This window comes from Nannobrachium achirus (genome assembly GCF_963921795.1).
Source record: "Nannobrachium achirus genome assembly, chromosome: 14".
Lineage (NCBI taxonomy): Eukaryota > Metazoa > Chordata > Actinopteri > Myctophiformes > Myctophidae > Nannobrachium > Nannobrachium achirus.
Window position 1 is genome coordinate 42,195,922 of NC_137821.1, and position 26,495 is coordinate 42,222,416.

Genomic DNA, 26,495 nt, shown 5'->3' on the forward strand with positions numbered 1-26,495 from the left:
CTTTGACCATCTGTTTGCCTGTGTCCATTTATGCTCATAAATGGAGATATCCGTATCTGTCTGTCTGCATCCATTTTATGCCCATAAATGGAGATCTATGCAGACACAGTGCCGGTTCCTGAAAACCCTGATGTCAGACATCAGAATCCGAACCTTTCGTGCTGGTTCCAGAAAATCGTGTATCCGATCGGGTCAGGGCCGGGCACGCGTCGGGTCGGCCTCGACCCGACCCGACGCGCGTTTTTCCCCAACCGGCGCAAAACGTTCGGAATCTCCTTATGCGGAGCTGATTGTTGACATCAGGCTGTTCCGGAGGAAATCGGCGCAAGCGCTGACTCATTGTGACATCACTTCATAAAAGGCTCTGACATCACGTACACCACATGAGTCAATGGGCATAAATGGACACAGGCAAACGATGGTCAAAACGGGTCCTATGACAACAGGTATAATGGGGTTTGCATTAAAGGGGGAACCGGCACTGTGTCTGCAGCACAGTCGGAGGCACAGACAGATACAGAGATCTCCATAATGGGCAAAAAGGAACAGACAGACAAACAGATACAGAGATCTCCATATGGGCATAAAATGGATGCAGACAGACAGATACAGATATCTCCATATATGTGCGTAAATGTACACAGGTAAACAGATGGTCAATACGGGTCCTACAGAGATCTCCATATACAGGCATAAAATGGACGCAGACAGACAGATAACTCCATATATGGGCTGTGGACATCAGGCTGTTCCGGAGGAAATCGGCGCAAGCACTGACTCAATGTGACATCACTTCATAAAAGGCTCTGACATCACGTACACCACATGAGTCAATGGGCATAAATGGACACAGGCAAACAAATGATCAAAACGGGTCCTATGACAACAGGTATAATGGGGTTTGCATTAAAGGGGGAACCGGCACTGTGTCTGCAACACAGTCGGAGGCACAGACAGATACAGAGATCTCCATAATGGGCATAAATGGACACAGACAAACAGATACAGAGATCTCCATATGGGCAAAAAATGGATGCAGACAGACAGATACAGATATCTCCATATATGAGCATAAATGGACACAGGCAAACAGATGGTCAATACGGGTCCTACAGAGATCTCCATATATGGGCATAAAATGGACGCAGACAGACAGACAGACAGACAGACAGACAGACAGACAGACAGACAGACAGACAGACAGACAGACAGATAACTCCATATATGGGCATAAATGAACAAGGGCAAACAGATGGTCAAAACGGGTCCTACAGAGATCTCCATATATGTTCATAAAATGGACGTAGACAGACAGATATCTCCATATATGGGCATAAATGGACACACGCAAACAGATGGTCAAAACGGGTCCTATGACAACAGGTATAATGGGGTTTGCATTAAAGGGCGGGGCATTCATTCCCTATTTACATTGTTCCCGAGTTGGCCAGGGCGCCGACTAGACGCTCGGCCGCCCATCTCCATATATGGAAATGGACGTGGACAGACAGATATCTCCATATATGGGCATAAATGGACACACGCAAACAGATGGTCAAAACAGATCCTATGACAACAGGTATAATGGGGTTTGCATTAAAGGGCTGGGCATTCATTCCCTATTTACACAAGACGCTCGGCCGTCCATCTCCATATATGGGCATAAAATGGACGTAGACAGACAGATATCTCCATATATGGGCATAAATGGACACACGCAAACAGATTGTCAAAACAGATCCTATGACAACAGGTATAATGGGGTTTGCATTAAAGGGCGGGGCATTCATTCCCTATTTACATTGTTCCCGAGTTGGCCAGGGCGCCGACTAGACGCTCGGCGGCCGAGCTTCTAGTGGTATTAACAGGAAGTGGTGCATTAATGATAAGTGACAACCATGACAAAAATCACTTTGAGCATTAATCCCCTCAGTTGATACCGACCAACCCCCCCTGGCTCACTGTCTACTCTTTATGATAGCCTTTCTTGATCCATCCAAGGCTATTTGTTTACATACACTATGAAATACATACACTCATTACACTGTAAAATTCATGGTAAGTCTACAACATTATAATTCATTGGGAGTTTTTGTTTTGTTGAAAACGATGTTTCCTATTTGTCTATGACCTAAACCAGCATTTCTGGTACTTCTACAGGGAACTTTGGATTGATTGATTGATTGATTGATTGAAGAATTTATTATAAGTTTGCAATAGAAAAAAAGTACGGTTTCACGACAGTACAAATCACTGGTACTGTACAAGGTCAAGGAGATCCTAGAAAGCACTACGGCTTATTTCCACAGGAACCACACTTTAAGTATCTCATATTAAGTAGTGTACACTACAGTACATACAGTCTATGGTACATTACTGTGTTTCAACCCGGACGAGATAGAGGGAAGGACGGGGACCGTTTCCGCTCCTCTCGTAAACAGAGCATAGAGCGAACGAAGACGACGCTGAGAACATCTGTGTTGTAAATAAAACAATAGAGGTTTTCACTCACTAACCTTTGTGTAACTTGTGTGTCGGAGAGTGTCGTTGCACAACAGTCTGTACAGTCTGTTTCACAGGCTGGCTCCTTGTGAAATCGGGAGGAATACATTTCCTACAAGAAGTTCAAAGATGCAAGAGCTAAGTGGAGACTAGAAACCTTACTTTAGAGCTGCGTTAAAGTGTTTTCTACCAGGATACATTCTTTCTAGGAGAAGGTATGTTTTTTGTTGTTGTTGTTGTTTATATAGATTAAGAATGTAACTTGGAAGGAATGAGGGCATTGCACTATTATGGCAGTAAACCTTAACTCTTACTCTTAGTGTTTACTACAGTGTTTAAATAACAGCCTATTAGTATTACATTTACATAAACCATGACTAAATAGGCTAGAGTTTTTTCTTCTAAAGAGAACTAGCCTACTATTTATCTTAAAGAGGGAACATTTTCTATCAAAGAGAATAACATTACAATATTAATTATATTTTCCTAGACTGTGCAAGGTTTTGAAATATACTTGCAGTTAAAACATCTTTCTGTTGCTTTGATTGATTGATTGATTGATTGATTGATTGATTAGAAGTTCGCATAGGAAAAGGTACAGTTTCATGACGGTACAGTTCACTGGTACAAGGTCTACTAAAAGGAGATCCTAGAAAAGACTACGCTTATTTCCATAGGAAACCATTTAAGTATCTCATATAACATTGAATGACAGACGGATAGAACACAGTACTATGCAGTAGATATAGTCAGGGAAAAAAAAATATATATATAAAAAACATACACTAGCTAGGTAAATACAAAGAAGGGGCAGGGGAGGGTAGGGCTGGGCCATGTTTGTTTTTACCAGTTGCGAACGGCTGTTGCCTGTTGTTTTTCAGGGCAATTTTAAATGTGTTTGTTTATGAAGGAAGATGTGAGGTGTCAAGGCAATTACTATCCGAAATTAGACGACCATGATTTGCATATTCTTGACACTAGGCCTGAAGACACAGACTGCAGGTGAAGATGAACTCTCCAGACTCAGCCAGGGCCATTTCTATTAAACAGGAGGAACTTGAAGATCACCCACACATTAGTAAGTTTAACCACTTGAACCCTAGCATCGTATGCTGGGGGAACGTGCTGAAAATTGTCAATCTAGCTCACAACTTCTCAAGTATTATGTTTTAATATTGTTTCATAAATTCATAATTGAAATTAAATATTTAGTAAAAAGAAAATCATCCTAAAACATGGCGTGGCATTTATTCAAGTGGTGCCAACTAAACCTTATGTTGCTTTGGTACTATTCACTGTGGCCCGTTGAATAGCTTGTCTGTTCAAAATGGCAGAAGAGAACAGAGGAGAGTAGATACAGGTCCCTATTTTCGTCCATACCTTATCCATAAACGTCTTGCCTATTTCTTTCTCCACCAGCCAAAGGCATGGGGAGACTGTTTTCGCCTCTGTCTGTCCCTCCATCTGTCTGTCCGTCTGTAACCAGCTAATTTCCGGTGCCGTTGCCCCGGTCGCTGCCAAACTGTGCACACGCCCTCTTTGGAATCTTGGATACCAATTCAAAACCTCTGCCCCACATTTTTCAAATGTCCTGTTCTAGTGCCACCAGGAGGCCAGTATTGCCCAGTACTCCTAACGACTTTGTCCAAAAATCACGCAAATCGGTAGACAGTATCTCTACAGTCATGTGATTGACATGGATCTGTCTGATTTTCCATATTCCATCTTGATTGTCAAAGATTGGCTTCCAAAGTTTGCAGGATTGATCCGTTTTGAATAAAATGCTTCAAATCATGTACGCAGCGTGCAATTTTGATGGAATTGTGCTTGCACATTCCCAATACACGAAAGAAGAAATGTCACTTTACATTTTTCAAATCATCCTCATGGTGGCATTATAACAGGCCAATTCATGTTTTAACTCATAACTCCACTGATCAGTGGAAAACTTTGTATGTGCACTCCCTAGAGTTTTGAACAAAATTACTTAAAGTGATCCCTGACTAATACGACAAATATGCCTTAATACATTATAATTGGGGAGGGTAGGGCTGGGCCATGTTTGTTTTTACCAGTTGCGAACGGCTGTTGCCTGTTGTTTTTCAGGGCAATTTTAAATGTGTTTGTTTATGAAGGAAGATGTGAGGTGTCAAGGCAATTACTATCCGAAATTAGACGACCATGATTTGCATATTCTTGACACTAGGCCTGAAGACACAGACTGCAGGTGAAGATGAACTCTCCAGACTCAGCCAGGGCCATTTCTATTAAACAGGAGGAACTTGAAGATCACCCACACATTAGTAAGTTTAACCACTTGAACCCTAGCATCGTATGCTGGGGGAACGTGCTGAAAATTGTCAATCTAGCTCACAACTTCTCAAGTATTATGTTTTAATATTGTTTCATAAATTCATAATTGAAATTAAATATTTAGTAAAAAGAAAATCATCCTAAAACATGGCGTGGCATTTATTCAAGTGGTGCCAACTAAACCTTATGTTGCTTTGGTACTATTCACTGTGGCCCGTTGAATAGCTTGTCTGTTCAAAATGGCAGAAGAGAACAGAGGAGAGTAGATACAGGTCCCTATTTTCGTCCATACCTTATCCATAAACGTCTTGCCTATTTCTTTCTCCACCAGCCAAAGGCATGGGGAGACTGTTTTCGCCTCTGTCTGTCCCTCCATCTGTCTGTCCGTCTGTAACCAGCTAATTTCCGGTGCCGTTGCCCCGGTCGCTGCCAAACTGTGCACACGCCCTCTTTGGAATCTTGGATACCAATTCAAAACCTCTGCCCCACATTTTTCAAATGTCCTGTTCTAGTGCCACCAGGAGGCCAGTATTGCCCAGTACTCCTAACGACTTTGTCCAAAAATCACGCAAATCGGTAGACAGTATCTCTACAGTCATGTGATCGACATGGATCTGTCTGATTTTCCATATTCCATCTTGATTGTCAAAGATTGGCTTCCAAAGTTTGCAGGATTGATCCGTTTTGAATAAAATGCTTCAAATCATGTACGCAGCGTGCAATTTTGATGGAATTGTGCTTGCACATTCCCAATACACGAAAGAAGAAATGTCACTTTACATTTTTCAAATCATCCTCATGGTGGCATTATAACAGGCCAATTCATGTTTTAACTCATAACTCCACTGATCAGTGGAAAACTTTGTATGTGCACTCCCTAGAGTTTTGAACAAAATTACTTAAAGTGATCCCTGACTAATACGACAAATATGCCTTAATACATTATAATTGTCCTCTATAACTACAATGTAAAATTAAAAACACCTTAAATATTTTATTTCTTCTAGAAATAGCTAATCTTTCACTCAATAGGGGAAATGCCTGTCGCAAGTTGATGATGTCATAAATGTCATGTGTGATCTATCCTTATGGAATTTATGGCATGCATGTGCAAAAAACACATTTGAAATATTGATTTGATGCTCATATTAACCATAGGAAGTATAAGTTTGTTTTTATTTGCACATGCATGCCATAAATTCCATAGGGATAGATCACACATGACATTTATGACATCATCAACTTGCAACGGGCATTTCCCCTGTTGAGTGAAACATTCGCTATTTCTAGAAGAAATATAATATTTAAGGTGTTTTTAATTTTACATTGTAGTTATAGAGGACAATTATAATGTATTAAGGCATATTTGTCGTATTAGCCAGGGATCACTTTAAAGGAAAAATATGCAAGCTTGTGTGTACACAAAAACATTCCCCCTCCCCCTCCCCTCTATGACAGGCATCAAACAGGTAGTTGTCTTTGATGCTTTCATTGATTAGAGAGATCACTAACAAGGACTTGACACTTTTATGGCCCAATCAATTACCTTAGTGCACAACCCCTTTGAAGTTCAAAGGCAATAAACCCTTTTGTAAATCCCGCCCCATTCTGCCCTGTTACTATGATGGGACATTAACCCTGGGCAGATTGTTTTTATAGTGGAAGTGGATGGGATTTTTTTTTCCCTTCATAGCCTCATTACAGCTATATAAAGTACCAAAGGAAAAACACCTAGGTGATATTAATAAAAAGGGAAGACAAAGGTACAGTAGTTACATTGCAAAACAGGGGGTTTACCCGAAAATATATGTTTTAATTTGTTTAATCCCAGTGGGACAGAATCCTCTTTGCAGATTCTTTTATAGTGGTAGTGGATGGGATTTTTTTTCCCTTCATAGCCTCATTACAGCTATATAAAGTACCACAAAAAACACATCTACGTGATATTAATAAAAAGGGAAGAAAAAGGTACAGTAATTACATAGCAAAACAGTAGTTTTCCCCCGAAAAATAAATGTTTTAATTAGTTTAATCCTCTGGATCAGAGATAGAAAGAGAAGCGCATTGCATCTTGGGTACTAGGAAGAGGACAGAGAGAATGTTTCTCCTCACATAATAGGCTGGCTTTTCGTAATTCTGCCCATTTAAATTATATGTACCCAATCGTGACTCTTAGACCATTGATAAGGTACATGTGAACTAGTTTGTTGAAGCTTATTCGTTATGATGAGCGAGATCGCTTGACGCTTGCCGTCGCTATCACCGTACCGGCCGATCTCCGTGTCGCGCACTGCGGACAGTTGTTGAAAGCCACATTCAATATTCTCCACTGCACAAACTCCACCCCCGATAGCAAAAAGTGAATGTTTTTTTCTGGTTGGCCAGTCAGGGAGTCTCAGGGACCAATCAGAAGGCTGACAAACGGTCTATAAAAAGCTCCCCCTGACAAACGTTTCTCCTCTGTTTCTGTTGACATTTAATGTCAACATAAAGAGTGGAACAGAACAGAAATACAGCCAGGGGTGTGTCTTTCTGCAAGGAAACACCCCAGCACAATACTATAGTTACTGATGTAGGGAAATGACTTCTAAAAATGTATATACATAATATTTTTAATAGTCTTAAAGTTACATATAATTCCTTTAAATCATGAACGCAGCTTGTGATTACAGAGAAATTCTGCACGCACATTCCCTCTAGGACAAAGAACAAATGCCAATCTTTTCACATTGGCCTGTTATAGCACCACCAGCAGGTTAACTTTTGCCAAACTCATTTTTACAACAAAATGCCTCAAATCATGCTTGCAACGTCACATTCCCATTAAAGGCCCAAGAAGACATCTCACCTATTATAGCGCCACCAGGAGGCCACAATAACATACCTGACCTGGTTTAGACCTGTGCTCGGAAGAGCACTACTTCTATTTTTTTTTTCTTTACTATTTTGATTTTTTTTTTAAATAGTTCAAATAGCTGGTCTACAGGCTCACGTGTTGATGTAGATCAGCTATTTGAAGTATTTTTAAATGTTTTTCAAAATTGTAAAAGACTATAGGGGTTTAGGGTTTAGCATGGACGAAAATAGGGCCCTAAGAGTCTCCTCTAATTATTGGCTTAGGAATGCGACAAAAGAACACAACCATGAATTCAGGTCAGAAAAAAAAGTCATTTTGGGGGTGAACTATCCCTTTAAGGAATTCAGTGTTAGCTATCATGGTGTTTTTCTGCTCCTAGACATCCTGCACATGGTTGTGTGTAAAGAGGAGGTTTCTCCTGAACATGAGAGGAGCTCCAGTCTGCTCCAGGAGGAACCAGAGCCTCCACACATTAAGAAGGAACAGGAGGAACCAGAGCCTCCACACATTAAGGAGGAACAGGAGGAACCAGAGCCTCCAGACATTAAGGAGGAACAGGAGGAACCAGAGCCTCCAGACATTAAGGAGGAACAGGAGGAACCAGAGCCTCCACACATAAAAGAGGAACAGGAGGAACCAGAGCCTCCACACATTAAAGAGGAGGTTTCTCATGATCAGGAGGGGAGCTCCAGTCTGCTCCAGGAGGAACCAGAGCCTCCACACATTAAGGAGGAACAGGAGGCGCTACCTCAAAGACCAGAGGAGCCTGATGGTTCAACGTCGACATTACCAGCAGTGAAATGTGAACATGATGATAAAGACATCGCTTCGCCTGGAGTTGAAGTCGAGCTAGAATCTGACACTGAAGTCACTGAAGACAGTGACGATTGGGAGGACACCAGTGGAGGTCAGTCAGTGTTAAAAACAGGAACAGGACTAATGTGTGGGGGACAGAAAATGTGAGTTGGAATCAAAGAGGTCGATGAAAAATATAATTAAATCAGTAATATTAAAAGGAAAACCGTAATTGTCTCTACCAGGCCGAAGGCATGGGGAGACTATGATTTGTCCCCTGACCGTCTGTCCGCGTGTCCGTCCGTCTATTACTAGCTGATCTCGGGGCCGTTGACCCAAGATGCCACACTCCCTGGATGCCAATTCGGAATCTCTGCCCCACAATTTTTACATTGACCTGTTCTAGCGCCACCATGAGGCAGATTTTTGCTAAACTTATTTTTGGACATTACTCCTACAGATTTTGTCTAAGAATCACTCAATGTGATCAACATAAATGTGTTTGATTTTCCATATTCCATTCAGATTGTCTGAGATTGGCTTCCAGCGTGTGATTTTGATTATGTCACTTAAAAATGCTCAAATCAGCCTCATGGTGGCGTTATAACAGGCCGATTTGTGTCTTTACCTATAACTCCACCAATCAGTGTAAAACTATGTATGCACACTCCCCAGACCTATGTAAAACACATTCTTTGAAATTACTCCTTCAGATTTTATCCAAAAATCAAGCAAATCAGTACACAGTATCTCTATAGTAATGTGATCCAGACGGATTTGTCAGATATTTCATATTCTATCCTGGTTGGATTCCAAAGTTTGCAGGATTGGTTAGTTTTGAACACAATGCCTCAAATCGCAGCCAGCGATTTGTGTGACATTTGGCACGCACATTCCCACTAGGTCGAGGACAAATGCCACCCATTTCACATTTGCCTGTTATAGTGCCACCAGCTGGTCAACCTTTGCATAACGCAATACCTCAAATCATGCATGCAGTGTCCGATTGCAGTGAAAGGCCCAAGAACACATGGCCATTTATAGCGCCACCAGGAGGCCACAATACCTGATCTGGTGGAGACCTGTGCCCGGAAGAGCACTAGCCTGGAACCAGACCAATCCGCCTGGGCAAAAAAACCTGCCCTTGGCGAATATGGGTCTGGCCCCGCTCAATTGTGAATCCGTTTCCTCTCCCCCAATATTTGGGGGAACCAATCGGTGCCATAGCATTGGTCCGAAGGTTCATTAGTCAGAAGGTTCATTAGTCAGAATTTGTTAAGAATATTATGCCTAACCCTAACCCTGACCCTAACCTCAGTAACCCTATCTAAATTCGAACTAATGAACCTTCTGACTTATGGGCAGTCCCCAACCAATCAGGGCCCAGCATTGGTCTGGTCTAACCAATCGTGTCCAGAGCAATTTTTTCAACCCACCCCTTGGAAATGAAAATTCTGCCCGTGAGTCCAGACTAATATCCGATACGCAGTGAGGAATTAGTATGAGCAACGCCAGGCTAGAAGAGCACTGCTTCTAGTTGTTTTAACCTGCCTGCCTGCCTCTCTCTCTCTCTCTCTCTCTCTCTCTCTCTCTCTCTCTCTCTCTCTCTCTGTCTCTCTCTCTGTCTCTCTCTCAGGAGACACCGGAGGAAAACCTTTTTCCTGTAAACATTGTGACAAGAGTTTCAATTATTCATCTCTCCTGAAAAACCACATGAGTGTTCACACTGGAGAAAAACCTTTCCACTGTAAACATTGTGACAAGAATTTCAGTCGGTCATCTAACCTGAAGAGACACCAGCTTGTTCACACTGGAGAGAAACCTTTTCAGTGTAAACATTGTGACAAGAGTTTCAGTCGTTGTTCTAGCCTGAAGAAACACCAGCATGTGCACACAGGAGAAAGACCTTACCAATGTGAACATTGTGACAAGAGTTTCTGTGGGTCATCCATCCTGAAGATCCACCAGCGTATCCACACTGGAGAAAAACCTTTCCACTGTAAACATTGTGACAAAAGTTTTAATCAGTCATCTGATCGGAAGAAACATCAGCGCGTTCACACAGGAGAAAAACCTTTTAATTGTGAACATTGTGACAAGCGTTTCAGTCAGTGTTCTAGCCTGAAGACACACCAGCTTGTTCACACTGGAGAAAAACCTTACCACTGTAAACACTGTGACAAGAGTTTCAGTCATTGTTCTAGCCTGAAGAAACACCAGCATGTGCACACAGGAGAAAGACCTTACCAATGTGAACATTGTGACAAGAGTTTCCGTGGGTCATCTAGCCTGAAGATCCACCAGCGTATCCACACTGGAGAAAAACCTGGTTGATGTCACCAGTGTAATAAGTGTTTCAGTGTTGCCAGTGTACACATTGCAGGGTTCCCACGGTCATGAAATTCCTAGAAACATTTTGAAATTAGAAAAATATTTTCCAGCATTGGAAAAGTTTTGGAATTGATCAAAGGGTCCTGGAAAAAATAGCTATGCATTGTCTTTGGTTATTGATTTTGTAAATACCTCTGAAATGACAAATTAAACCGATCTACATGCAAACCGATCTACATGCAAACCGATCTAGTGAGCATGTAGATCTGCTATTTTCACAATAGAACAGTGTTATGAAAAATTCCTTAACTCTTGGTGCTCGTCAGGGTGTCGGGGTCCCCAGTTAAAATATGATTATTTCGGGGGTCATGGCCTGAAAAGGTTGAGAACCACTGGCATACACTACCTGTCTTTGGGCATTGCGCATAGGAGTAAGCGACCTGTTATTGAGCTGAATTATTGTTATATAGTCCTGGAAATTGGGTTAAATATTCTGGAAAAGTTTTGGAAGTTAATTGGTAAAAATGTGTGGGAACGCTATCATTGTGACTTTTTTTTTATATTTGTTTTTGGGCTTTTATGCCAATATTGATAGGACAGTAGACTGACAGGAAATGGGGGGAGAGATGGTGAGTGACACGCGGCAAAGATCGTTCGGATCGGGAATCGAACCGCCGCCAGGCATCCATGCCTAGTGGCTGTGCCCTAAGTGGTTTGCGCCTGGACCAGTAGCCCAGCGGGAGCCTGTACACAAGACACCAGTTTATTCACACCAAGGGAAACACACGTTCTACTATAAACACTGAGAGGATCAAATTAAACAACCTGTATGTTGGTAGGGGGGAGGTGGATAGAAAAGCAGAAATATTATGGATATTCATTCACACTGCTTCTGTCAACAGAGGCCTCTGTAGCTCTTCATTTCCTCTATGCGCATGCACGCACGCACGCGCACACACACACACACACACACACACACACACACATTAATATATAAACGTAGCCATTTCTGCAGACAGGACTGATGAAATAGGATTGTAGTGGGTTTGTTTTACATCTTGCTTATACCATTTTAGGTCAGCCTGGCCAAGTTCAAATCATCCAACTGTTGTATTTCCTGTTTACTAGAACATTCTGGCACAAATACCAAACTCAACTCAAACTCAAATTGTTGTCTTCTCCATGACTTCATTAAATATTTCTTTTACGATATTTTCTATGAATATTTTCTTTTACACAATGCATTGGGAGCTTGTAGTTTGGCTATTTTCAAACACAATTCAATTCAAAGGAGCATTATTGGCATGAGAAAACATGCATTTACATTGCCAAAGCAAGTGTCAAAATATAATAAAAACTGTTGAAAACGTATTTACAGTTGGAGGGGGTATTGTGTAAATTGAGCTATGGGTAAACCACTTTTTGGAACAAATATCAGCATAAATGTTTCTCTTAATACGATTTAAATAATATACAAAGAAATACTCAGATTTAAAATACGTTTAAAGGTAGCAGCTCAGCTCTGTTTAAACTGTATACAGTAAATGTCGCTCAATGGTGTACTGTTGGAAGCTATTAAAATCACCACTAGGGTGCAGCATTACCCCATTGATACACTCAACTTGATCAGCACATAGACATAGCAGCGAATGCGGTATCTAGCTTTTTATATCTGTGGATCACCTGCCATTAAAAACTACCCATGCTGGCTTGTGGGAGCAGTCACCCTACATTATAATTCATTGGGGAGTTTTTGTTTTGTTGAAAACAATATAATGTTTCCTGTTTATGACCTAAACCAGCATTTCTGGTACTTCTACAGAGAACTTTGGAGTAGTGTACTGTGTTAAACCTAACCTCGCCTACCAGGCTTTCTCCCGGGAGAGAGCCTGGTGTTCGTTCACAACAGACCGTTTGGTTTCCGCCTAAAGCGCGGAAACCACTAGAAGAAGCGGCGTCGCTTTGATTTGGTTCCCACCGTTTGTTTCCCCAATCCCTATTAAAATGCTCGAGTAGCCTAGTGTGGTTTTGCCGGTCGCTAGAAGTTGGACTAAAACATGCATATACCAAACTAATTTTTCAAAAGCAAAACTACTCCGCATCGAGGAGTTTATTAGGTAGGCCATAAAAGTATGTCCTTGAGCGCAGGGGAATTATTTTGGGTTAAAACTGTTTCCGGTGGATATTTCTGGCCAAATTGTAGTCCTTGAGTACTACAACATGACGTTTTGTGGTTTCCGCTCCAGACCGGTTACAAACCCGAAAGGTGAAGTGATCCCAGACTATGTTAAACCCGGACGAGATAGAGTGAAGGACGGGGACCGTTTCCACTTTCCGCTCCTCTCGTAAACAGAGCAGAGAGCCAACCTACTCTATGGAGCCAACCATATAGTTATAATAAGAGGAGCCAACGAACAAGACGAAATTTGAGTTGTAAATAAAACAATAGAGATTTTCACTCGCAAACCTTGTGTAACTTGTGTGTCGGAGAGTCGTTGCACAACAGTCTACTGTCAAGAGTGGCGTAACAGGCTGGCTCCTCTTTGTGAAATCGGGAGGAATATATTTTCCACAAGAAGCTCATGAAGCTTTAAAGCAGTGGAGACTAGAATCCTTACTTTAGAGCTGCGTTAAAGTGTGTTTTACTAGCAGGATACATTCTTGGAGAAGGTATGTTGTTTTTGTTGTTGTTTTGTTTATATAGATTAGGAATGTAACTTGTATTAAGTCGATCAATCAATCAAAACTTGGAAGGAAACTTTCTTCTTATTGCACACCAGAAAAGATTCTGTACAATGTCAGAAGAAAACCTGAATTGTTTCAAAAGATTTAGCAGGATTATTTGGACTGTCTGCCCACTATATCCCCTACAGGTTGACTTAAGTGTTTTCAGATGATCTGAGAGTTCTGTCAACGTTCTGTGGAAAAGTATAATGTCTTGATATAGAGTATAATGTCTTGATATAGAGTAAGAGTGTAGTGGTGGGCCATTCGGGGAAAGGGGCGGGGGGTGGGTTCGGGAGGATTGGGTTTTTTCTGTCTTTTTTTGGAGCTGTGTGGAACACAAGCTCCCTATACGTGGCCGTGTGTGTGGGTCTCCGTCCGTCCGTCCGTGTCTGTATGTAGCCTAAACTTCGGCACGCTACTAGTCCCGCACCATTTACGCCACCCCCGCAATATATACATCAAAACGTGCGGCTCGGCCGGGAATGGTGTGCTAGTAACTTTCTTTCCGATCCGCCTTACAATGGCGACATAATCGGCAAAAAACGACGCTGAATTGTCCCCATTGACTTATAATGGGACAATGCAAGACATCACATTCAAGTATTTTTCTCTCGCAAAGCATAGGAGCTACAGTTTCAAACCTCGGAGAGGAGATTCATAATGATTTTAAGAATGAATCGAAAAATAATTACATCACTCGGCCTCCTGGTGGCGCTATAACGGCCCACTTTGCGTTTTGCCCCGTAACTCTTGAACCGTAGATCGGAAAATTAAAATTCTTTTTTCCCTGGATTCCTTGGGTCAAGACGCATCTCCCCATATAGGCCACGCCCATTTGCGCCAGGATAGATTTTCCGCCATCTTGAATTTTCTCCAAAACACACTTTTTGCTCCTTTTCCTACATATTTTCTTCAAATGTCACAAAAATCGGTACACATGATCCTGGGTGACCAGAGAGGTGCTGTTGAGTCTAGCCTGCCCTGAGCATCAACTGCAATACACACACACACACACACACACACACACACACACACACACACACACACAGCTCCACTTCGAACAGAGGTTCGATTTTTGTTATCTTTTCTGTCTTTAAAAAAAAAAAAAAAAAGAGTGATACATTTTTGATGGTATTTGTATAATGATTGATATTTGTTAATAAACACATCTTAAAAAAAAAAAAACTTGGAAGGAAAGGTTATTTCACTATGACATAGTTGTAGAAACTAAGGAACTAATTAAAAGCATATAGGCTACTTTCACCTTATTCACTTTAGAAGACCATCATTTGCATATTCTTGATGCTAAATTAAAGTCCTTGTTTTATTGCTTCATTTCAGACCAGTGTGTGGAGTCCAGACTGCAGGTGAAGATGAACTCTCCAGACTCAGCCAGGGCCATTTCTATTAAACAGGAGGAACCTGAAGATCACCCACACTTCGGTAAATTTAACCGCTTGAACCCTAGCATCGCTATGCATAAATTCCTGGAATCGCTATGCGGCATCGCTATGCAGGGGGAACGGGAATGTCGTCTCCCCATGCCCCCCCCCCCCCCCCCCCCCCATCGATTACAGATGTATCGATCTATCGATTACTCACCCCATGGAGACTTGAATTTATGAATATATTTTGTTGACAAAGAGCCTGCTTTGCTCCTCAAATTATTGGCTTAGGAATGCGATTAAAATATCGATGAATTCAGGTCTTCATGGGGTGAGTAATCAATAGAAAAAAAGTCATTTTGGGGGTGAACTATTCCTTTAAGGAATCCAGCGTTAGCTTGTTTTTCTGCTCTTAGACATCCTGCACATGGTTGTGTGTAAAGAAGAGGTTTCTCCTGAACATGAGAGGAGCTCCAGTCTGCTACAGGAGGAACCAGAGCCTCCACACATTAAGGAGGAACAGGAGGAGCTACCTCAAAGACCAGAGGAGCCTGATGGGTCAACGTCGACATTACCAGCAGTGAAATGTGAACATGATGATGAAGACATCGCTTCGCACTGTCCTGGAGTTGAAGTCGAGCTAGAATCTGACACTGAAGTCACTGAAGACAGTGATGATTGGGAGGAGACCAGTGGAGGTCAGTCAGTGTTAAACACAGGGACAGGACTAATATTTGTGGGGGACAGAAAATGTGAGTTGGAATCAAAGAGGTCGATGAAAAATATAATTAAATCGGTAATATTAAAAGGGAAACCGTAAATATCTCCACCAGGCCGAAGGCATGGGGAGACTATGTTTTGTCCCCTTACCGTCTGTCCGCGTGTCCGTCCGTCTATTACCAGCTGATCTCGGGGCCGTTGACCCGGTCGCTGCCAAGATGCCACACTCCCTGGATGCCAATTCAGAACCTCTGCCCCACAATCTTTACAGTGACCCATTCTAGCGCCACCATGAGGCCGATTTTTGCTAAACTTATTTTTGGACATTACTCCTACAGATTTTGTCCAAGAATCACTCAAATCGGTAGACAGTATCTCTACAGTCATATGATCAACATAAATGTGTTTGATTTTCCATATTCCATCCTGATTGTCTGAGGCAGACCTATGTAAAACACATTCTTTGAAATTACTTTTATCCAAAATCCAAATCAGTACACAGTATCTCTATAGTAATGTGATCCAGACGGATTTGTCAGATATTTCATATTCTATCCTGGTTGGATTCCAAAGTTTGCAGGATTGGTTAGTTTTGAGCACAATGCCTCAAATCGCAGCCAGCGATTTGTGTGACATTTTGCACGCACATTCCCACTAGGTCAAGGACAAATGCCAGCCATTTCACATTTGCCTGTTATAGTGCCACCAGCAGGTCAACCTTTGCACAATCTGAGTTCCCAGAAGTTATTTTTCTCGCCACTAGGGAGGCGAGAACCTTTGCATAACGCAATACCTCAAATCATGCATGCAGTGTCCGATTGCAGTGAAAGGCCCAAGAACACATGGACTTTTATAGCGCCACCAGGAGGCCACAATACCTGATCTGGTGGAGACCTGTGCCTGGAAGAGCACTAGCCTGGAACCAGACCAATCCGCCTGGGCAAAAAAACCTGCCCTTGGTGAATATGGGTCTGGCCCCGCTCAACCATGAATACCAGAGGCCGCGCCCCCACCTCTCCGCCCTCGTTACTGTTGCTATGTACGACAAGCTTTGAAGTCCCACAGCCCTCACTCAGTCATTCACTGTCAGCACCATGGAGGAGAATGTCACACACATACACACTGCATGTCGCGTTTTTGTCTCGAAATCTCTTCCAAATCCGTCAACAAGACCTGGCATGCATTGGAAAAATATGTAGGCCTATTAAAACAAAACAGCAGGGAATACATAAGGAAATCTCTCTGCTGGGTCGAGCCGTTTTACACTGACTCGGAACGATTTAAATATGAATAGCCTACTGGCTAAATGACCCATGACTATAACACCAACACCTTATTTGTTATGTTAAGCGACTGATCAAGTAGCCTGCCTAACATCAGCCATAAGCATACCAACATCATCATCGGCACAGACTTTATTCGTTTAGATCGATTCATGCCATTATAATGATTAGTGTTATTGACCTGGGCGGCATGTGAGTTTCATCAAGTCTTGTCATATGAACTGAGAACATATCTCCCAGCAAGAGCCGCTGAAATCAGCGGCTGTCTCTCAACATATCAGCGGCTGTCTCTCAACATATGTGTATGACTCATTTTATACCAACACATTCTACAGTATGTGTTTATATCAAGAAAACTTCATCTAATATAAGCCAACTTATCACTGGACTGGACAGCTATATGTGTACCACAACACAAGGTAAGAAAGACAACAAATAGCAGCACTGGCAAACTGCTTCAGATGTAGGCTAGGCCTACATGTTTCTTATCATGCCGATTGCTTATAAATCTATAACATTTGAAATCTCTGGCGTAAAATGGTCTCGATTCCGAAAAGTTTTAGCCACCGCGGGCCCACATGAATGTTCTTCATTGGGGTATATCAAAAATTGCAGATCTACAAGCTTGCATCGCGGCACTCAGTGTCGCGCCGTGAGCTTATATATCAGCTATTTTTCAATAGTTAAAGTATAAAATAATTAAAGCCCTTCCACCTTGGGCCCTAGTAACTCAGTCCCACTTCCCCCTCTTGTGACGCACCTGCACACAGCCTGTCTACTGCGCAGCAAGGCAGAAATACAACACTTCGCGTTGTTCATTCATCATTAGGCTACTTTATCAGTCAGTGGCTATTTAACATAACAAATAAGGTGTTTGTAGTCATGGGTCATGGCCGTTTAGCCAATACAGTGTATTGATATTTAAATCTGCGTTTTTGAAGCGGTGTAAACCGCTTCCAATGAGTGGCTTTGTGTGTCCCACGCCCATATATGGTCATTTCAGTCCAGAATGAACAGGTTTTTTCAAAAACAAAATGTGTGTTTAATGTCCATATATGGTCATCTCAGTCCAGAATGAACAGGTTTTTTCAAAAACACAATGTATGTCACCTCATGTCCATATATGGTCACTCCAGTCCAGAATGAACAGGTTTTTTCTGTCCCGTACGTCCAGAATATCAGTCCAGAATGAATAGGCTTTTTCAAAAAGCAAAATCTGTGTCCCATGTCCATATATGGCCATTTCAGTTCAGAATGAAGAGGTTTTATCTATCCCGTACGTACGTACGTACGTACGTACGTACGTGTGTAGTGTCCGTCCCGGTCTGATGATTGGATACTTTGAGGATTGGTCAAGCTTCACATGACAATTCAGCCCTCCAGATAAAATCATTAATTCATTCAGAATATAAAGAATGTATAGATCACAGAGTTCATAACTCTAGAACACATAGAATAAAAGTTCACCGCTTCACTTCGAACCGAGGTTTGATTTTTTATATAAAAGATGGCGATGTGGTCCAGTAGCCAAGGGCTTCCTCATTCCTTTGTTGTTTCCAAATATTCCTCTGCAGTTTTGTTCCAATAGCCGTGTAGTCTAATACACCTTCCTCCAACGCATGCCAGGCCCTGCCGACGGACCAGGAAGAGATTTCGAAGCTCTAGGTCCAACACTGAATTAGTATTTCATGTGTAAATTGTGTGTAAAAATCCACGCTATTTCCTTTGAAGTGAATGAGGCTAATAGAGACACGCTGTGATAGTAGTCGAACGTCGAGGCGGAGACAGCGTTTGGAGGGGCGGAGCTGCTATTCGTCCGAAGTGAATCCATTTCCTCTCCCCTAATATTTGGGGGAACCAATCAGGGCCCAGCATTGGTCTGGTCTAACCAATCGTGTCCAGAGCAATTTTTTTAACACAACCCTTGGAAATGAAAATTCTGCCCGTGAGTCCAGACTAATATCCGATACGCAGTGAGGATTTAGTATGAGCAACGCCAGGCTAGAAGAGCACTGCTTCTAGTTGTTTTAACCTGCCTGCCTCTCTCTCTCTCTCTCTCTCTCTCTCTGTCTCTCTCCCAGGAGACACCGGAGGAAAACCTTTTCCCTGTAAACATTGTGACAAGAGTTTCAATCATTCATATCGCCTGAAAAACCACATGCGTGTTCACACTGGAGAAAAACCTTTCCACTGTAAACATTGTGACAAGAGTTTCAGTCAGTCATCTAACCTGAAGAGGCACCACCATGTCCACACAGGAGAAAAACATTTTCACTGTAAACATTGTGACAAGAGTTTCCATGAGTCATCTAGCCTGAAGATCCACCAGCGTGTCCACACTGGAGAAAAACCTTACCAATGTGAACATTGTGACAAGAGTTTCAAACAGTCATTTCACCTGAAGATCCACCAGCGTGTTCACACTGGAGAAAAACCTTACCAATGTGAACATTGTGACAAGAGTTTCAAACAGTCATCTACCCTGAAGGTCCACCAGCGTCTCCACACTGGAGAAAAACCTTACCACTGTAAACACTGTGACAAGAGTTTCAATCATTGTTCTAACCTGAGGAAACACCAGCGTATCCACACTGGAGAAAAACATGATTGATGTCACCAGTGTATCAAGTGTTTCAGTGTTGCCAGTGTACACATTGTGACTTTTTTTAAAGATTTGTTTTGGGGCTTTTATGCCTTTATTGATAGGACAGTAGACTGACAGGAAATGGGGGGAGAGATGGGGAGTGACACGCGGCAAAGATCGTTCGGATCGGGAATCGAACCGCCGCCAGGCATCCATGCCTATGTGGCTGTGCCCTAAGTGGTTTGCGCCTGGACCAGTAGCCCAGCGGGAGCCTGTACACATTGTGACTTGAGTTTTCGGTAGTTGTAGTAATTTCAAAAAGACACAAGTTTATTCACACCAAGGGAAACACACGTTCTACTATAAACACTGAGAGGATAAAATTAAACAACCTGTATGTTGGTAGGGGGGAGGTGGATAGAAAAGCAGAAATATTATGGATATTCATTCACACTGCTTCTGTCAACAGAGGCCTCTGTAGCTCTTCATTTCCTCTACGCGCACGCACGCGCGCGCGCGCGCACACACACACACACACACACACACACACACACACACACACATTAATATATAAACGTGTAAAACAAACCCACAATCCTATTTCAGCCTGGCCCAGTTCAAATCATCCAACTGTTGTATTTCCTGTTTACTAGAACATTCTGGCAAAATAACCAAACTCAACTCAAACTCAAATTGTTGTCTTCTCCATGACCATGACTTCATTAAATATTTCTTTTACGATATTTTCTATGAATGTTTTCTTTTACACAATGCATTGGGAGCTTGTAGATCGGCTATTTTCAAATGGACGAAGGGCTGAAGTTGTTAATGTACAGTATGTTTTTTCATAATAATCAATATAAAGTAAACTAGTAACTAAAGTTTTCAAATAATTGTAGTGGAGTAAAAGTACAATGTTTGGATCCGAGTTGTAGATAAAAGTATTGAAAATTGGAATTACTAATAGTAATTTAGTTAGTTAGGCCTGGTGGGTATGTGCATGCACAATTTGCGTGCACAATTTGATCAAAATTACACGCTGTGTTCATGATTTGAGGCATTTTGTTCAAAGCGGAGCAATCCGGCAAACTTTGGAAGCCAATCTTAGCCAATCAGGATGGATATGGTAAATCAAACATTCATGTTAGTAAAGTACTGTAATGAGCTCCGAGTTACTGAATGCCCCTTCACCTCTTAGGGCAAACCCCGACGCCGTCCGGAACCCTCCTCAGGTCCTAAGCCCAAGAAGTTACCAGATCTTTTTTAACAAAACACTATCACTAACACTACACTATACCTTTAAGTTAACACAAACAGGTGTTATAACCTTTCTCATTTGCATAAACCTACTATTACACATATACATATACATATTTACATATTTACATTACATATACTTATTTAACACTAACATAAATACACTTCTCTGAATAAAAGCTGAGCTATCAATGAGACCCTCTTTAACTGGTGAATATTATTACTTTCTGCAGCAACTATTTATTTTAGAGACCAGGATATGCACCTTACTTTAGAAATGTAGACCTTAGGTCTGAATGGAGAATGCAAAACCACAAAGACAATGAAAGTATGAGTCTGTCCAACCTTGTAGCTCTCACCAAGGGCTGTTTATGGAGAGAGGCAGCTCGACTTTATTAGTACAAAGAGCCCACTGCGGACAAACTGTCCGTCCGGTTAGGGTGAAGGGATTTGTACTTTATTGTCCGCCGAGCATACCCAACTGACACCTGCCCGCGCAGTGTCAGCCTCTGAAAAGGTGAAAGACTTTTAACTTAAGAAAACACTCTTGTTGATTCTTACCAAAAGTCTAATTCAGCTCCACAGCCAGAAGTTACTTCGAGTGCCCTGGAGGTGTTCAAAACCTCTCTCCCATGAGTGCGGCTTTCCCCGTAGGGAAAGGGGAAAAAGTCAAACCTTAAAAAGTTGTAAACTCTTAAAAAATGACTTCAGACAGACACCAGATAAAAGTGAATAATAAAAAAGCTTTAGTGGTAAAAACAGTTACAAAATATAAAATCACCAATACAGTAATTGGCAATGAAAATAATAAAGAGAAGTACATTATAAGTACTTGACTAAAAACAGAGAATCTAACAGAGTCAAAATCTCTCTAAGTAGACAAGAACAAGTGGTGCAAAAATTGCACTAAGTACAAAAAGGTAGGCTTCCTTCCAGCCCCCGAAGGGGCTGGAGGTAGCTGCAACAACTCTCTCACTCTAAGACAACTGGTGCTCTGGGGCACTGAGACACGCTCTTTTATAGGGCGTTGCGCTGCATCATCTCAATAGGAATACACACACAGAACTTCAGTTTAGCACACACACAATGGCACGCGCTCACGCACATTCACGTGCGCTCTCATGCACAGTCTGACGTAATCGAGACGGTCAAGGTGAGACCAAACTGGGAGTCGTCCGTTCTCACGTCAGAAGTCTCTGGGAAACCCGCTCTCCCCCAGAATGTCATATCTCATTGACGGATAAGAGATAACAGCACGGCCCGAACGTTAGGGAGGGACGGGCACCTGTCTCACTCACGCTCAGTCCAAGGTTGGTTTCCCAGACAGAGAAAAGATAACAGCTCTTTAGCGTGGCCAGCTGCGTTAAGGAGTCACCCTAGTTCAAGGCCATCTTGTCTGGATGCACGAACACAGAGCAGCTTTGTCAGCAGCCTGTCTTTCTCTCTCTATTCAGTAGATACAGGGCATAGGAATTCAAAGGACAGGGTGCCATATACTTGGGGTCACAGGCGGGACCCCTAACAAGTACAAATAACTCAAAAGTGTACTTGAAGACATAACGGCTTTTGGGAAAACAAATATCAGCATTTATTTTTCTGTCAATACGATTTAAATAATGTACAAAAAAAGACTCCCATATAAACTGAGCTAATAAAGTCTTCCCTTTAATAATTGAGTAGCCAATTTTACACCTTTTCCCCACAATAGAATAATTACAGTATGTCAATTAATTCACTATTGTACACACATATTCTCTGTTGTAACCAGTGGTGTATTCTAGATTTATTTTGAGGGCATACGCTCCGCGGCTATTCGCGTGGCCAGGACATCCGCCAGTGCATAATTCCTATCAAATACGCTACTTTGAAAGGTTCACAAGACGCTATTCATTCATATATCATTTGCCGACAGCAGACGCTGTATACATGCGTTACAGGTAGAACACAGCACTAGTTGTAACTTGACTCACCTGCCAGTGAGGAGCCCCACCGGGAGGACGTAGAGCCTTCGTTTTACTCCTTCTGCCAAACACTCCCTGCTGACAGATGTCCGTTTTCGTGGGTAGGATTTATGTTGGTTGAAATCAGGTGATATTCTATGCCAGATCTGACTAGTCATGGTTTGACTTGATCTGGTCCCAATCGAGACATCACTGATTGATTGGTCCAGGTCCTGACCGCGCTTGCTGGGTTCATTCAATGTGTTCACTTCTTCCCTAGTAGGATACTGCAGGTGTAATGCAGGTCATCATCAGTGTTGTCTTTTCATGAAATGTAAACATAAAATAACCTTAATATTTATTATTATTAATATAAAGGAACAACGACTGTCAAGAGTCAATTTATTAAACAAGTATTACTTCCACTTCCACACATCATCATACCGGTGAAGAATGAGAATAATATCATTTGGATATGCAATGAAAACAATAATGGTATGAGTGAGGACATAATAAATGTAATAATGAATATAAACAATGATTGATTTGAATTAACACACAAGTGTCTAAGCAACATTCTGACCCATTTTGAGTCTCGAATGTTTCCCTTCCGTGACTTTTCCTAAATATTCAAACAATTAAAAAAAAAATCAAACCTCGGTTCGAAGTGAAGCGGTGAATCTTAGTATAGAATTGTCTGGAGAGCCGGTATGACAGCCGGTATAATAGGTTTTTAAAAAATATATAAAAAGTCCTGCTTGCTGGTCTCTTAGTTGTTTGTCAACTGCATCCCTCTATAATTATTTCAGTTTCTGTTATCTTTGTGGCCTACTAAATGTTTCAACTTCTGCTAGATTTTCAATGTATTTACTCTTGTCTGCCTTAATGCTCCTTTTTACCATTCTGTTAGCATCTGTATATTCTTATTGTGCCTTTGCTTTTGCTCTTATGCGGCTATTTGTCATGCAATAGGTGAGACCTATTGCATGTACAAGACAGATAAACCCTGAAGGCCAAATTTTCATGTGAAGCTTGACCAATCCTCAAAGTATCCATTCATCTGCCCGGGAGGGACACCGCACACATATTCTGGACGTACAGGACATATAAAGCCTATTCATTCTGAACTGAAATGACCATATATGGACATGGGACACACATTTTTCTTTTTGAAAATGCCTATTCATTCTGGACTATTTTGCTCTTACAGGACAGCAAAAACCTGTTCATTCTGGCCTGGAGTGACCATATATGGACATGAGGTGACATACATTGTGTTTTTGAAAAACCCTGTTCATTTTGGACTGAGTTCACCATATATGGTAATTAAACGGACATTCTGTTTTTGAAAAAGCCTGTTCATTCTGGACTGAAATGACCATATATGGGCGTGATACACACAAAGCCATTCATTGGAAGCGGTTTTCACCGCTTCAAAAAGAGTATGTTGTAGATTCAACACCTAGAATGTGGTCTGTGTCAATTATCTCCACCAGGCCGATAATTCTGTCTATCCGGGGCTCATCTCCAGTGAACACAGATTAAGTGAACACATTTTGGAGCAGTCTCAACACGAGTGGTGCCACCTACGCTTTTAAGGACTACAATTTAGGCATGGGGACAGGGAGATATCTTTACTATCGCCGACAGCGTGAACTAAGGAAAGGATTATGCTTTCGCTTTCCTCTGTCTGAGACTAAAATTAGGTTACACACATTTCTTTTCACACATAGGGCATAGTCACTATAGTGTGTATTGTTTACACACTAGACAGGGAGACAGATTCAACAGTAGTAATAGATATTTTAACTTAAATTCCATAATTGATGGAAATCAATGCCTGTCTTATCCGTCTGAAACCTTGCCCAAATATGGAATGATATGCCAAAGATGGGTAATATATGACTGTGACATCGCAGGCTTGACCAAATATGGTGTTCCATCTGGCCTAGCAGTGATATGCATTCTATGAGCACACCTTTTAGTTTGCAATGAAATAACTTTGCTGTGAACTGTACCTGCAGCAAGTACTGGTTATTGAAGTGTCAAAAACAAGGTCCTCTTCACCTTTTAACTGTTGATCAGGATAGTCGCTACAGTAGTTGAAGTATGGTGGTGGGTGTGAATATTATTCGATGAAACGAGCACACAGAACCTCAATGGAAGCCATAGGCTTTCTTGGATGTTAGCTGACTGTATTCAATCAATCAACCAATCAATAAAATGGGGTGTGAGCCAAAAAACAACAAGCCTTTACATGCATTGCCCCATATGAAAAGATGACAGAGAAATCAGCTGACGAGACCAAGGTAGTCATCCATGAGAGATCCAATGGCAAAAATGTCATTTTTATCCTCTCTCGTTCCCACGATCTTAAGCCGGATCTCTTTATCTTGCTGGATTACGACGTCCTCGTCGACAGTCTTATAGCAAGGGGGATTGGAGTTGGGGTCAAACTTCATTTCTGAGGGAATAGAATGACGAGAGATGAAGCAAGACATGGGACCTATTTCGGTGAACAGTCCAACCTTGTTAACCTGAGTGACCACTGCGTCTATTACTTCCCCCTTAAACGGACGCAGGACAATGGCCTTGTATTTGACCGGGTAAAGGACAAACCCCCTCCCTGGCTGGATCACGCCAGCGCCGATGTTGTCAATCATGGTGACCGCGATGACAAAACCATACTTGCCGGTAGATGTGCCCTCCACCTCTGTGAACAGTTTCTGCTTCACAATGTTGAGGAGATTGGGACCGAAATACCGTGGATGTAGCAACATCTCATGTTCCAATGAAATGAGGTAAAACATCTTGCTTTGACACAGTGTCTCTCTCTGTCAATCTATGCGTTTGTTTGTGAGAGTGAGGGAGCGTGTCCCTCGTTATTCACTAATATAAGGTGACCAAGCTCTGGTCTGATGTCACAGAAACCGTTGCCTAACAACGCCGATTTGCTTAATTGTTACCAAACAAAGAAACTGAGATGCCATGTTTCTAAAGAGCTCAGGCCTCTGTCATAGGTGTGTTGTCCTCCACTCCTTACCCTCTGTCAGAGATTGTGGTTGGTGGATAAACACACTGTATCGGACACCCTGACTGGCCGCTGCCCTGACAAACCTGGTGTTTGCCGTCATGGTAATGGCCCCGGGGGTGTCTCCGGTTCCAAAGATCATAAGAGACCTGCGGCTGACCTTTGAACTGTGCACGAGTCTCTGGGTGCGTTCTAACGGCTGGTCCAGTACCACTTGGACGCAAGTCAGCAGCTCCTCAGCGCGACGCTTCTCCCCCGGCCCGCCATGTGTGTCCAGGAGGACCTGGAAGTGCCGGACGGCCGACTGGCAAGCGAACAGCTGCTGCTTGTCCTTCAAGAAGGAGTCCAGCCCGGGGCGGGTAGAACGGGCTCCCGTCTCTCCTGCGCCGCTTGCTCTGCAGGTCATCAGTGACATCACGTCACGTCACATGACGTTACTGTTGACATCACTGACCATGCGCTCTTGTTCATCGCCTCAGTCTCATATTTTTTGAGCAGTGCAAACCGCGTATGTGATCCTGTATGGCTACTTGTAAAATTAAAGGAACTTTGTTATCTCGACTGGCTGTCATCTGTCCAATTGTTGAGCCTGTAACAGTAACTATACTGCCTGGGAGAATTACACTGTTAAATTAACCATTAATTAAAGTTAAACATAAAGTGTAAGCATTAATACAGTTTGTCTTGTTAGTGAACAGGAGATATTGTCTCCATACTTATATTCCTCTTTACTTAGATTTTTTTCTTTTTTTTTTCATATTGTACATTTC

General features: G+C 42.1%; 1 protein-coding gene across 1 annotated transcript; it reads right to left on the reverse strand.

Annotated features, from left to right (window-relative positions):
* Nucleotides 1-24,985: 24,985 nt before the first annotated feature.
* Nucleotides 24,986-25,504, reverse strand: LOC308298364 (DNA-directed RNA polymerase II subunit RPB7-like; the record flags this gene model as incomplete). The annotated part of the gene is made up of 1 exon (XM_080741950.1): nucleotides 24,986-25,504. The coding sequence occupies one exon, from the start codon at nucleotides 25,502-25,504 to the stop codon at nucleotides 24,986-24,988; it is 519 nt and encodes a 172-aa protein (XP_080598076.1).
* Between the last annotated feature and the right edge of the window lie 991 nt (nucleotides 25,505-26,495).